This window comes from Mytilus edulis, chromosome 2 (assembly GCF_963676685.1).
Source record: "Mytilus edulis chromosome 2, xbMytEdul2.2, whole genome shotgun sequence".
Lineage (NCBI taxonomy): Eukaryota > Metazoa > Mollusca > Bivalvia > Mytilida > Mytilidae > Mytilus > Mytilus edulis.
In genome coordinates, this window is record NC_092345.1 from 6,996,848 (window position 1) to 7,012,190 (window position 15,343).

The following is a 15,343-nucleotide window of genomic DNA, read 5'->3' on the forward strand; positions in this document are numbered from 1 at the left end:
GGTATTTTTAGAAATCACATAGCCCATACTGAATACATAATTTTTAAATCTTACAAAAAAATAAATATAATTAGAAAAATGAAAAAAAATGTTCTTGATAGGTTTACATATCATTTGTTAGTCCAATTGTCGAATATGCAATTTCAATATACATGTAAGTAAACTATATCTATTACAGAGCATGTTAGTAATTATATTTATGTATTGGTCAATAAGTACGTATGATAGGAGACATTTGTAAAAGCAAATTTGCTTGTTTCTGAATTCTTATTCTAATATGACGTGCTTCTTAAGCTTTGTAAAGAAACCATACTTTATTATCCAATAAAATTAGTTTGCACATGCGTATATTGACTACGGCAGAAAAATGAATTTCGTCAAATTGATATGCATTTAATGTATTTCCTTAAATTAAACCACTTTCAAACACTAAAATGATACACATTTTGTTACTTATACTTTTACAATGACAACAATGTGTTACAATTCGTAATTGACATATTTGACCTAGATACCGCATCGTTCATGTTGGCTGTTCTAACTTCAAAACCCCTCCCTCTGAAAAACACGTTTCATCTCTCCTTTTAAAAAGGCATGTCATTGTATAGAATAATTTCATTGAAACATATGTTCCGATGATAAAATATAAAATCAAGTATAGGTTATTATTACTGTTGTACTGAAATGACAAAATTGTTTCATATATTTCTGATAAAATGGATTGACCCTAGCAGGGAATCGAACCCCATTCTCCTATAAAAAAAAATAGGCGTAATTACCAATATACCACCAAGGTTTCCAATCCATTTTACAAATGCAACAAGATTGTCACCCAGTATTAATTTTAATCATCATGTAATACAGCATTTGAAATCGTCAGATGCACAAAGGCGTGCCCTTTGATCAACTTTACAAGGTGTAGCCACCGCAAGTATAAATGGATCTCTGTCAAAGGGCCCCTCCTTCCAAGTCTCAAATGTCAGCACAACTTTATCAAGGAATCCTCTATCAAATATAAACATATTTACCAATGCTACACTATTAACCGGCGAAATATTTACGATTAATTTAGTAAAATAAAGACCTACCCGATTCTCCTTGTGCGTCCACCGCCATTGACAACTGACTTGAAAATGTGCGTGTCAGAAATTGACCTCAAAGGAAAAGACTGTTGTAATATAAATTTTCTGTTATATTGTGACTCAAATATTGTTTTAGTTAGGCTGATAAATTAATTTGTTAATTTCTGTTTCAATTTTGAATTTTAGAAACCTACAACTTTGCGAAATTAAACTGGTTTGAACTAGTTGGATAAAAATCGACAGCGAGGTTGATGGAAGAGCCTACACGAAGATCGTACACTTATACACAGCGAACATAGAAATTACCGTAATTGTCCTAATCAGAATCGAAATAATTGATGCCAGCTATACTTTATTTTAGTTTTAACATGGGTAGGCATTATATTCGTGTTATTTTAGCCCTCGCTATCGCTCTGGCAAAAATAATCACGAATATAATGCCTACCCATGTTAAAACTGCAATAAAGTATAGCTGGCATCAATTATTTCTTAAATATAATTATTTCAAATATATGATATCGCTATTTGATGATTTATTTGAATAAATATTTTGTAAACTAAGCCCATCTTCGAATATGACTGGATCCAAAAAATAATCGGTGGTTTTTTTTTTATAGAAAAGTCGGAAGTTTCGTTCGACGTCGGTATGATCATAAATTCAGGTAATCAAAGATCAATGAAGATGTAACTTGTCAAATATCTTGTCTTAAAATAGTTTTGACAACTTATCAACCAATACACGGAAAATATTGTGTTACTCACACCTACCCGCATTAAACCAGAGGAAACAGAAGAATGACGCATTTATTTACGTGTGTATTTCGGGAAATGACTAACAAACAGAATGGAACTTATAAAAGCTAGCTTCACTCTTCATAGTAAAATAACAACTTTGACTTTCGATAGAAACACAAGTAAGTCTTTATGATTTTGATTTTGCATCTATACATAATAAGTTTTATTCCTTCGTTCACAAACTTCAAGTTGGATCAAGTACATTACGTGATGGTTTTGCTATCCGATTAAAAATTGTAACAGTTACTATATTTAAAGACATATTAAAGCATTGCATCTTATTTTTGTTGAGTTTTTTTGTGAACATCTTACATTTCATCATCACATAGTATTTATTGAAGGCAATTACATTCATAGTTCTTAGTAGATTTCAAAAGGCACTGAAAAAAAATCCGTACTTCAACTGATTTGCTTTCCCCCTAATAAAACAATATTGTTGAACATCAAACCAATAGATATTTATACAAATTACTTACATATCAATTTTTTTATTATTGTAGATTCAAATTATGCAGAATTCACTACAGCTGATTTGGTTTTTATATGTATTGCTAATCATAAACATTTCCAGTGTGATTTCTTATACTGGTAACGTAGGCTATAACAGCAATTCTAACTACGGATCGAACATAAATAGCTACAATAGCGGATCCAACTTAAATAACTATAACAGCGGATCGAAATTGAATACCTATAATAGCGGGTATGGATCAAACTTAAATACCTATAATAGCGGGTATGGATCAAACTTAAATAACTATAATAGCGGGTATGGATCAAACTTAAATAACTATAATAGCGGGTATGGATCAAACTTTAAAAGCTATAATAGCGGGTATGGATCAAACTACAATTCTGGATATGGAACAAGTTACAACTCGAAATATGGCACCAATTATAATTCTGGGTACGGTACCAATTATAATTCTGGATATGGAACTAACTACAATTCGGGATATGGAACAAATTACAATAAAGGATATGGTACAAATTATGGATATACGAAAGGGTACGGAAGCGGTTATGGTTCTAATTATGCGAAGAACTTCTATAACACATTTCCATTCTTCTTTATGAATCCATTCGGTTCCGGTTACAGTGGATTTCAATCAGGATTACCATGGTCCCCTTTCAGTTCATTTCCATGGTCTTATGGTCAGCAATCAGGATTTAATCCATATGGACATAATATGTATGGAGTTCATCCATTGTTTCGATACACTGGTAATTATGGTGTGTACCAAAACTATGGTTACGGAAATCGCCAATTTCCCCAAAGGAATCACATGATGTTACCAGTACCAGTTGGGATGCCATTTGGAGGCCAGTCAAATCAATTTATATTTCAACGAAGACCTTCATTAGGCGAAAGAATCATGAACAGTCCACTTTGTAAGTACATCTACCTCAATCACACCCAGATATGTTGTTTTTCTTACTTGCTTATTATTTTGATACATAATGATTGAATACCCTCTGTCTTTATATATATATATATATCCGATGGATACATCTGTTGTAGGGTTGTCACTGACTCAGACGTACTTATGAATATAATTATTTTCTGTGACTGTATCTTACATTAATTTGTAGGATCCTTTACTATAGATAATTTAGCTGATCTGTAACAATAACATCTTCATGCCTTATATATCATGTACTGTAGTACGCCGCTAGATTAAAACTGACGTGGAAAGGTAACACATGCCCACCGAAAGCTCTTTTTTTGAGAGCCCAGGTGGTCGTGTGGTCTAGCGGGACGGCTGCAGTGCAGGCGATTTGGTGTCACGATATCACAGTAGCATGGGTTCGAATCCCGGCGAGGGAAGAACCAAAAATTTGCGAAAGCAAATTTACAGATCTAACATTGTTGGGTTGATGTTTAGACGAGTTGTATATACATTATGTACACAGCCATGTATCACCATCATTGATGGCGATCCGATGGATACATCTGTTGTAGGGTTGTCACTGACTCAGACGTACTTATGAATATAATTATTTTCTGTGACTGTATCTTACATTAATTTGTAGGATCCTTTACTATAGATAATTTAGCTGATCTGTAACAATAACATCTTCATGCCTTATATATCATGTACTGTAGTACGCCGCTAGATTAAAACTGACGTGGAAAGGTAACACATGCCCACCGAAAGCTCTTTTTTTGAGAGCCCAGGTGGTCGTGTGGTCTAGCAGGACGGCTGCAGTGCAGGCGATTTGGTGTCACGATATCACAGTAGCATGGGTTCGAATCCCGGCGAGGGAAGAACCAAAAATTTGCGAAAGCAAATTTACAGATCTAACATTGTTGGGTTGATGTTTAGACGAGTTGTATATATATATATATATATATATATATATATATATATATATATATATATATATATATATATATAAGTACATGTATAAGCTTGGTCCAGTAACACTTTTTTTAACGAATACCTTTCTTGGCCTCTCTTTGGCATCGTCTGCGGTGGCCTAATAATCATCCCGTGATTGTAGCAAAACAAACATTTTCTCGCTTTCGTTGTTCATACTCTTCATTTTGTATTTGGCACTTTCTTTTTGTTTTTATATACATAAATAAAATAAATAAAAAGGCAAGTTGTCTGTGTACATTTAAGCCATTCTTTTTATAACCCCTTGTATATCATTAATTATCGTGTATTTTTTTTACTTTAAGTATTTTTGGACTGAGACTGCTTCAATTGATTTTGCAATTTCTTGAAGACTTTTTGTCTCAAAGATTTACTGGGTCGAAACCACATGTATTGGCTTGATAGACTGTTGGTCCTCTTTGTTTCTCCGATTGAAGCCATATCTTGATTTTAGGGGGAAATTCTTGCGTCCGAATTAGGTGAAAACTATCTTAATTGGACATCCCTTGAACAGGATTAGTGAAACCCAGTTTTATTTATCAAACTACGAAAGAACTCACGATAAAAAGCGCATACCTTTACTTGTATACCTTTTTAACGCACTTTGAACAATAATGGTTGATTTAACTTAAATTATATGTTCTTAACCTTATTTTGACAGTGCCTGCAGCCTTAATAGCAGCTCCTCTTATATTGCTTGCCAAAGGAAAAAAATAAAGAAAAGGTGAGTACTGTATAAAAATAATGATAATGTATAGTACATGTATTAATAATGAAATGAATAGGTAAAATGAAGTTGAAAAGAATATTTTTAAGTACTGTGGTAATGTTTAAATTCTAGTATTGCAATTTTTTTTTATTAAATCTTTATAATTTTGACCAGGAACATATTGATTATACTGTTCCCAGTTTTGACGCAATATTTATTTAGTGATTGATGCTTGTCAATTTTTGAAGTATGATATTCATATTAGAAACTTCGATCCGATTTGTTTATTTCAATCACTAGGATCGATATAGAGTTTCTGTATTTAAGCAGACGTAAAAAGTTTAGGTGCATTAGTAAATTTGTTGGCGTCCACATTTAGTATGAATCAAATGTGACATCAACCCAACCACAACAATTACCGAAGACATCTCAATGGCAACATACAGTCCTCACAAATTATAGATAGCGTCAATACAACATGAAAACAAAGGGGGAACATATTATACAGACAGAACCAACGATCTCACATCAACACCCAATTCTCAAAATACCAAAAAAAAAAAACCAAAACTTTAGGATACGGCATAATACAACTTTTAATGAACTATCTGACTCTTGACAGTCACATGTATAAAGTTTTTCTTATATCTCAATCCTCCGCTAAATTTTGCCAAGAAATAACACGAAGGGATAATTATTGATCTATCATTTGACCTCTTTTCAATCTAATCGATAATCTTATCTTTCAGATGATAAACAGCATTACCAAAGCCAAGATGTCTCCAAATCACTCGTTCTAGATTTGCAGTGTTTGTAAAAAACCGACATGTATCATTTTTATAAGAATTTCTGTCATTATATTGTTTGATTTATAATGTTTTAATTTATTTAGTCTTTTCGAATGGTGCAATAAAATGTAATATATAAGTAGTCTTTAAAAAATAATACTCTAATCAATTGTTATGCATATTTTGTACTGAAATGAAATAAACGTTTTAGATATAAAATGACTTTTTATTCTTATTGATGAAAAGTACTTTTCCATCAAACAAAAATATGAAGGAAAGAAGAAAGCAGGCACATCTTCTTTTTTATACAGCTTTCAAATTTATTTGAATTGTTTGTATTGATATATGTCATTACCTGTGAGTTAATCGCAGGAAGAGTGAACCAAGATACAAAATAGTGAAACCTTTTTTATAAAAGGACTAGCGCTGTTTGACACGTTCCAAACGTTTTGTACAATCTTCTGTAGTCATAACAAGCAAAATAGTTTATGAATGCAGGAAGATGTAAGGTAAACTTCAATGAGATTAAACAGCCCAAAAAAATAGAGATATTATTCGGTCGATGATAAACGGCTTAAAAAATGAAGCATTCAGAGGATAGGAAAACTATACACGTAAATTAAAAATGTAATCTTAAAAGAAGGGAAACCCAGCTATATTCAGTTACAGAAAAAAATCCAACATAAAATGCAGTGTTCTGTAAGAATGGATAGTTTACAGAATTTTATTTGATTAATTTCCGACTTGTTCTGTGCATTTGAAGTTGTATATTTTGATTTACAATAAGATATGGTATGAATTCTAATAAGACAACTTTCAATCCAAGTCACAATTTGTAAAAGCAAACCATTATAGGTCAAAGTATTGTCTTCAACACGGAGCCTTGGCTCGCACCGAACATCAAGCTAAACAAAAGCATGTAAAATACAGAAGCAGCAGATTGGTAAATTTATCAAGATTTCCAGCTGCCTTATACTGCAAATACATGATATCCATTTGAGAGCAAGAGGAAGCTTTGAAAAATACACCCTTTAACCCTATATCTTGACTAATAAGTAGATCAGAGGATAAACCAATCTTCCCCTTGGAAAGCGAAATTAAGCGGTCTGTGTTGGATGTATAGCTGTTTCATTTGTAATCATATCTCCTTATTCTTACTTAAAGAAACTCATTCAAAGTTTTAAGCTTTCTTACATAAACATTGTAAAATATAATTAAAAGAATTTGCTATAAGCACAGTATCATTAACAATACAGTAGAATTACCAAGGGATTTCAAACTTGTAAGTCGAAAACAAACTGACAGTGCCATGGTAAAAAAATAGAAACTACCAAAAGATACCAACACGACAATTGTAAAACAATTCAGACTTAAAACACATTGCATTTAGGCCAAATTTACTTGTGTCTGTTTTACCGGTATCTTAGCGAAAACCAGTCGCATATATGAATCATTTCTTGATACTTGATCAGGAAATACCTTGATTAATTCCTTTTACCCAATATTCTTAACCAGATAAACTGGTCAAGGCTGAAAGAGATACTTCATGTCTGTAAAATTGCCAAGGGTATAACTTTGTGTGCTAATGAGACAACTCTCCATTTAAGTCACATTGTATAAAAAGTTGATAATTATAGGTCAAATTACATGCCTTCAACGCGTAGCCTTGGCTAACATCGAAAAGCAAGCTATAATGAGGGACGAATGATACCAAAGGAAGAGTCAAACTCATAGATAGAAAATAAACTGACAACGCCATGGCTAAAAATAAAAAGACAAACAGACAAATAATAGTACAGAAGACACAACATAGAAAACTTAAGACTAAGCAACACGAACCCCACCAAAACTGGGGGTGATCTCAGGTGCTCCGGAAGGGTAAGCTTGTGGCACCCGTCGTGTTGCTTATGTTATTACAAATCTGATAAATAGTCTTAATTGATTTAATTTACGTTTTTTGATTGAGTTAAGCCTTCCAATTGATATTTTATCGTGTGGTTTTCTACGTTGTGATGTTATGCTATTGTTTCAGGAAAAAGGGAGAAGGTTTGGTACCATTAAGACGTTTAATTCCGCTGCAAATATTTGCACCTGTCCTAAGTCAGAAATATGATTTACAGTAGTTGTCGTTTGTTTATGTAATTTATACGTGTTTCTCGTTTCTCGTTTTTATATAGATTAGACCATGGTTTTCCCGTTTGAGTGGGTTTACACTTGTAATTTTGGGGCCCTTTGTAGCTTTTTGTTCGGTGTGAACCTAGGCTCCGTGTTGAAGGTCGTACATTGACCTATAATGGTTTACTTTTATAAATTGTTATTTAGATGGAAAGTTGTCTCATTGGCACTCACACCACAACTTCCTATATCTAATTAATTTGGTAGGTCACATTCGTGAAAAGGGAAAGGGTATGGTAGTTACGACGTAAGGAACATATCTGATATCATCTGTGAAACGGTTATTCTATAAATGTCAACAAACTCGTGATGGCGTCCATAAAATTTACGAAGGGATGATTTCAACCATTTAGAACTCCTGGTTTAATAGCTTCCTTGTGAGAAGCAATCCTCTATCAAGGAAGTCATGATAGGAAATACAAGCACGGGAATTTCGTATCAATTTGGTGATATATACTCCGTATGCAGGCGCTGCTGGTAGGAAGCTGAAATCATCTCTTTTGTCGTAAAGTTTTGTTTTCAACCGACCCTCATTGTCAACTTCTAGATGTAAGTCAAGATATGAAGCTGACTTAGCTGTATCTGTACTATCCTTTATCTTCAGTTCGGTGGGATAGATTCGTTCAACATAGTCACCAAATTTTGTATTGTTTAGTGAGAGAACATCATCTATATAGCGGAACGTAAAGTTAAAAGGATATTGCTAACTTCTTATTTTTCTTCCTAAGAAGTTCCTGTATGAAGTCAGCCTCAAACAAAAAAGAAACAAGTCGGCAAGAAGAGGGGCGCAATTTGTTCCCATTGGAATTCCGACAGTCTGTTGAAAAACTATAAAGTGCACCAAAATGACTGTTGATAAACAATTTAAACAGGAAAACCAATGGTATAATCTATTATATAACTAAAAACGAAAAACACTTAAGAACCACACTAACAAACAACAACCACTGAACTATGCAACAATGTAACACGAAAATAGACACCATGAAATTTGGGTTTCAAATGGATGAGGTATCGGTATGAGATGTAAGGCTGAGTTTCTATATTAAGATTCCATACTATCTCCTGGTAACGTTTCTAGAATTTGCGTTTTGATTGCAAAATACATTTGATGACATGTAGAACTATACAATGTTCGAATTTGTTCTAGAACTAACACTGACATTACAAAATTCAAACTCTTTGACATCTTCGATATTACATTATAAAGTCGAAAAGGGCTAAATAAGACATGAATTTACGACTCCGCCGACTTATCAGATATTCATAGTTATATGATATATGTTAGGGTAACTATAATATCTTCTTTTCTATAATGACAATAGGATATATATATCGCTATGATATTGAATACAAAATAGTGAAAAAGAAGATGAAACATATACCGCATCTGTCATTTTTTTTTTCAATCATTTTTATTATGGTTATTATTTTATCAATCTTCATCATGAACGCTCAGAGCCAATAAACCAAAAATCTTAAGATGTATTCAAACACATGGAATATGAAACCAACACAAAGGAAAGCCAACGATATATTCAAATCGCACGACGCAAACTATGTTTAAAGAATGTGAAAGATTATACCTGGAATTAGTGTATCAATAAAGTTATTTGTTCATGATTATGCCAATTACACACAGCACAGTAAGGATGTAAAAGGGTGGTAATTAAAATCCGCATAAACAAAAGAAATAAACAATACGCGTAGGCATTCATATATATTTTATCGCATCTCTTTTTTTTTATGATAATAGGGAGTCTGTAGCGGAATACATACAAAGTGGAGATATGAGATATTTAGTAACTAGTTTAGCGCCACTGTGTGTCTATGTGCCTGTCCATAGTTTTGAATATCAGTGACTATATATCACTGTGTCAAAAAATATAAACTAATAACGAGTGTTAATCTGATCATCAAGAAATTAATGCCTTTTTAGGGTAATGGTTACTTCTTCTTATAATAAAAAAAAACATGCATGCATGTCATGATGTTTGATAGCTGTTATGCAGTATGGTTTTTGTTCATTGTTGAAGACGAATGCAGGCCGTACGGTGACCTTTAGTTGTTATCTTTTATGCCATTTGGTCTGTAGTGAATAATTGTCTTATTGGGAATCATATCACAACTCCCTTTTTTCATATAAACACTTGTCACGGGCGATTTTTATATAAAAAAAACCCGTATCAAATCTCCTTTTCAATTTCGTTCAACACAAAATATTTTACCAGATGGAAAGTTAAGTAAACATTAAGAAATATAAAATTGGGAATGTGTCAATAGACAACAACTCGACGAAAGAGCTGAAAACAGCACTAAGCCACCAATGGGTCTTCAACACGGCGAGATTTTTTTAACCGGAGGCGAGCTTCAGTTGACTCATAAACAAAAATTGCACTGGCTTTGGTTACATGGAAATGTAATAATAATAAAAATATTATTGTAACATTGGAGTCTAATTACAGGAATACAGGGTTGGGTAAGGATCCGATTAATTACAGGAATACAGGGTTGGGTAAGGATCCGATTAATTACAGGAATACAGGGTTGGGTAAGGATCCGATTAATTACAGGAATACAGGGTTGGGTAAGGATCCGATTAATTACAGGAATACAGGGTTGGGTAAGGATCCGATTAATTACGAATGTAACAATAATAGTTGAGTCTACGGTTACATTGCGTTATTGTTACATTATTGCAATTCATTGTACGCTAGAGTACTAGTAATTCAACCTAAACCTTCTATAGTTGTGTTGCCTAAATCTTTTCGCCAATAAGAATGCAATTTATATCACCAAATATCTGGACTCTGAAATGAAAACACCTTTTCCACCAGTTTCATCATATCGGAAAATGTTAACATCATTGCCTTCACAATTGACTTGTATTTTTATGTTTCATTTCGGTTTTTAAGCTATGCTAAGTTGGATAATGGAAACCGGAGGTGAACATAAAATCAGTAATGGACGGTAATGAAATCATATTACAACCTCACATGGGCTTCCGACAAAAAAAATGGACGAAAATATAACCATCGCAACAGGAATTTTTATATACAAATCCATGATCGCAAGAGTAAAAAAATATTTTTTCAGCTGAAGCATGACAGACATTGAAAGTTTATTTAACTTCCAAAAAGGTATAGTACAGAATGGAATTTTACAGTATGAAATACAGGTAATCCTGGGTCAATAAAGATGTAACTTGTCAAATATCTTGTCCTATAATAGTTTTGACAACTTGTCAACCAATACATGGAAAATACTGTATTACTCATACCTACCCTCATTAAACCAGAGGTAACAGAAATATGACGTGTGTATTTCGGGAAATGACTAGCAACAGAATGGAACCTATAAATGATTGTTTCACTCTTCATAGTAAACGAACAACTTTGACTTTCGATAGAAACACAAGTAAGTAAGCATTTTGATTTTGTTAATATATTATAAGGTTCATTCCTTCGTTCACAAACTTCAAGTTGGATCAAGTACAATAACGCGATGGTTTTGCTATCCGATTAGAAACTATGTTTAAGTAAATAAGCATATAATCTTAAGTCTTATCTTAAGTTTACACTTTTAGGAACACCCTACATTTCTTCATCACAAAGTATATACTAGCATATAGTTTGAAGGCAATGTATTCTTAATTCGCCGTAGATTTCTTTTTACGACACAACATGCACTTAAAAAAGAAAGTTTCAGAAAAGTAAACTATTCTTAAATTGATGTGTATTTTTCTTACAAGAACTTTTAGTATTATTTAAACACTTTTGTTGAACATCAAACCAATAGTTATTTACACATATTCATTATTTTATATTGTAGATTCAAATTATGCAGAACTCACTACAGCAGATTTGGTTTTTATATGTATTGCTTATCATAAACATATCCAGTGTTGTTTCATATACTGGTAACGTGGGCTATAACAGCAATTCTAACTTAAATAACTACAATAGCGGATCAAACTTTAATACCTATAATAGTGGATCAAACTTAAATACCTATAATAACGGATATGGATCGAATTTGAATAGCTATAACAACGGGTATGGATCGAAACTAAATACCTATAATAGCGGGTATGGATCAAACTTAAATAGCTATAACAGCGGGTATGGATCGAAACTAAATAACTATAATAGCGGGTATGGATCAAACTTAAATAATTATAATAGCGGGTATGTATCAAACATTAATTCTGGATATGGAACCAAATATAATTCTGGATATGGAAGTAACTACAATTCGGGATATGGAACAAATTACAATAAAGGATATGGAACAAATTATAATCAAGGATATACAAAAGGTTACAGGAGCGGTTATGGTTCTAATTATGCGAAGAACTTCTATAACACATTTCCATTCTTCTTTATGAATCCATTCGGTTCTGGTTACAGTGGATTTCAATCAGGATTACCATGGTACCCTTTCAGTTCATTTCCAATGTCTTATGGTCATCAATCAGGATTTAATCCATATGGACATAATATGTATGGAGTTCATCCATTGTTTCGATACACTGGTAATTATGGTGTTTACCAAAACTATGGTTACGGAAACCGCCACTTACCCCAGAGGAATCACATGATGTTACCAGTACCAGTTGGGATGCCATTTGGAGGCCAGTCAAATCAATTTATATTTCAACGCAGACCTTCATTAGGCGAAAGAATCATGAACAGTCCACTTTGTAAGTACATCTACCTCAATCACACCCAAATATGTTGTTTTTCTTACTTGCTTATTATTTTGATACATAATGATTGAATACCCTCTGTCTTTATATTTATATACATTTATAAGCTTGGTCCAATAACAAACACTTTTTAACGATTAGTTTGCTGGGCCTATCTTCTGCATCGACTACGGGGGGTATGATCAAGCACTTATTAAGTGTCCCTTAATTGTAGTATATTTTACGTTTTCTCGCTATCGTTGTTCATACTTCTCATTTTGAAAAGTTGGCTCCCAAAGTTAGTCAATGTGTTTGGTACTTTCTTTTGTTTTTATTTACAGTTGATCAATTTTTCACAAGGGAAGTTGTGCGTGTACATGTAAGGCATTCTTTTGATTACCATTTATATATTATTAGTTCTCGTGTTCTTCTTGGTGAGAAGTATTTCAAAAAAATACTCACGCTGCTTCACATTATTTTGCAATTTCTTGAAGACTATTAGTCCCAAAGTTTTAGAACGAAATTCATAACAGTGTGGTCGACAGTAAAACGTTTATTAGTAATTGTACTGAAAAGTTTACCTTTAACTTGTTTGTCGTGGGCGATGATTTTATGCTCACTCAGTCTATCGGAGGCCTTCGAGTGGGGATTTAAATAATCATTTGTTACAAATTTTTATACATAAAATGAAACTTTCTTTTCACAAATCATTTAAGGATTTTATTTTAAATAATTGTTATACCATCACTTACAACAGTTTCACTTTTAAGAATATTAATGTCCAGAGCTGATATCAATAAATAATAATAATAAAAAAAGTTTATTCATGGTAAAAGAAGAACAAAAAAACTTTTAGGTTAATAGGGACCCGCGTTATTTCAGAAAATATCTTATTGATTAAGAGAACAAAAACTTCTACGTTGTGATCATTTAAGAGTGGCCTTCTATTTATTCAATGCTAACCATGTGGGCTTTGTTTTTTTTATATACCATAAATCGATTCGTTCATTCAGATAGAATTACTAATAGGTCGAAACCATGGCTTCTTAGACTGTCGGTCCTCTTTGTTTTTCGATGTCATATCTTGATTTGTTTTGGGGGGCATTATTGCTTCCATATAAAGGGAAAATTATCTTAATTGAGCATCCTTTGAACTGGAAAAGTGAAAGCCAACTTTGTTTCTTTGTTTATTAAACCGCGAAAGCCCTATCGACAAAGAGGGCGTACCTTTGCTTTTATACATTGTACTTTTGTTTCGCACATGTAAACATTAATGACTAAATTATATCTGTGTTATCTTATTTTAACAGTGCCTGCAGCCCTGATAGCAGCTCCTCTTTTATTGCTTGCCAAAGGAAAAAAATAAATAAAAGGTGAGTAATGATAATTTACAGTACTGATAATGACATGAATGAATAAGATGAACAGCACAATTTTAAATGCTGTCTAGTTTAAAAAATTTTAAGTACTACAAATATTATTTTTATATATAAAATTCATGTAATTTTCACTATTCATTTAGTGATAAATGCCTTTGAATATTCTAAGTAATATATTGATGGTAGAATGGGTTAGACCAATTACTATTATTTAGAGGTTGATCGATTTAGAGCTTTCTGTATAATACTTTTTTAGAATAAGTTCACCAGTAAATTTTTGGCGTTCACATTCAGTATGTGACATTAACCCAACGACAACAATTAACATAAGACATCTTAAGGGCAACACACAGTCCTCAACAATAAACATGTGCCGAAACAATACGTCAAGCTCTAAATCATCCAAAGTGTTTAAAAGAAAGAACTGCGATCAACAACAATTTCTTCAAATGACAAAACACAAACAACAAGGTATTTCATAAGATACTGGCAAGGTTCCTGACTTGAGACGGACACATAGTTATATTCTTGAAATGACACCAAATTTTGCAAATAACTAACATAAAGGGTAAATTATTAATGTATCATTTGACTTTAATACATTAAACACGTCACATGGTATCTTTGGAAAATTATCTAGTCGATAATCTTATCTTTCAGATCATGAACAGCATTACCAAAGCCAAGATGTCTCCAAATTACGCCTACTAGATTTGCAGTGTTTGTAAAAAAAACCAAAATGTATCATTTTTATAAGAATTTCTATCATTATATTGTCATTTTATTTATATTGTTTTAATTTATATTGTCTTTTCGAAATGTGCAATAAAATGTAATATACGTGTAAAAGTAGTATTTTAAAATAATACTCTAATCAATTGTTATGAATATTTTGTACTGAAATAAAAAATTTAAATGTCTTTTTATTCTTATTGATGAAATGTACTTTTCCAAATAAAAATTATGAGGGAAAGCAGACACAACATATATTCAATTGTATTCAGTTATTTCCATTGATATCTGTCATTACCTGTTAGTAAATAGTTATAAGAGTGAACCAATCAATTGTATTTAGTTATTTCCATTGATATCTGTCATTACCTGTTAGTAAATAGTTATAAGAGTGAACCAATCAATTGTATTTAGTTATTTCCATTGATATCTGCCATTACCTGTTAGTAAATAGTTATAAGAGTGAACCAATCAATTGTATTTAGTTATTTCCATTGATATCTGTCATTACCTGTTAGTAAATAGTTATAAGAGTGAACCAAGATACGCACTTATTATAAAAGGACAAACATTGTGTGACGCGTTTCAAAAAAGCGGTGCCAAAAGTATTTGATT

General features: G+C 32.4%; 2 protein-coding genes across 2 annotated transcripts; both read left to right on the forward strand.

The window, feature by feature from the left end:
- Positions 1–1,981: 1,981 nt before the first annotated feature.
- Positions 1,982–14,916, forward strand: LOC139511319 (putative mediator of RNA polymerase II transcription subunit 26). The gene is made up of 4 exons (XM_071297961.1): positions 1,982–1,996; positions 11,762–12,632; positions 13,928–13,990; positions 14,657–14,916. Exons 2-3 carry the CDS (start codon positions 11,771–11,773, stop codon positions 13,981–13,983), a joined length of 918 nt encoding a protein of 305 aa, XP_071154062.1. The 5' UTR covers positions 1,982–1,996; positions 11,762–11,770; the 3' UTR covers positions 13,984–13,990; positions 14,657–14,916.
- On the forward strand, positions 2,372–5,974 carry LOC139511318 (eggshell protein-like). Its single transcript, XM_071297959.1, has 3 exons — positions 2,372–3,269; positions 4,920–4,982; positions 5,717–5,974. The coding sequence occupies exons 1-2, from the start codon at positions 2,387–2,389 to the stop codon at positions 4,973–4,975; spliced, it is 939 nt and encodes a 312-aa protein (XP_071154060.1). The 5' UTR covers positions 2,372–2,386; the 3' UTR covers positions 4,976–4,982; positions 5,717–5,974.
- Positions 14,917–15,343: the final 427 nt, after the last annotated feature.

Bases quoted from the DNA above. Each gene is read 5' to 3' on its own strand.
- LOC139511319 (XM_071297961.1), top strand. From the start codon at position 11,771: ATGCAGAACTCACTACAGCAGATTTGGTTTTTATATGTATTGCTTATC. The intron at 12,633-13,927 runs GTAAGTACATCT...TTATTTTAACAG, and splicing joins AATCATGAACAGTCCACTTT to TGCCTGCAGCCCTGATAGCA.
- LOC139511318 (XM_071297959.1), top strand. From the start codon at position 2,387: ATGCAGAATTCACTACAGCTGATTTGGTTTTTATATGTATTGCTAATC. The intron at 3,270-4,919 runs GTAAGTACATCT...TTATTTTGACAG, and splicing joins AATCATGAACAGTCCACTTT to TGCCTGCAGCCTTAATAGCA.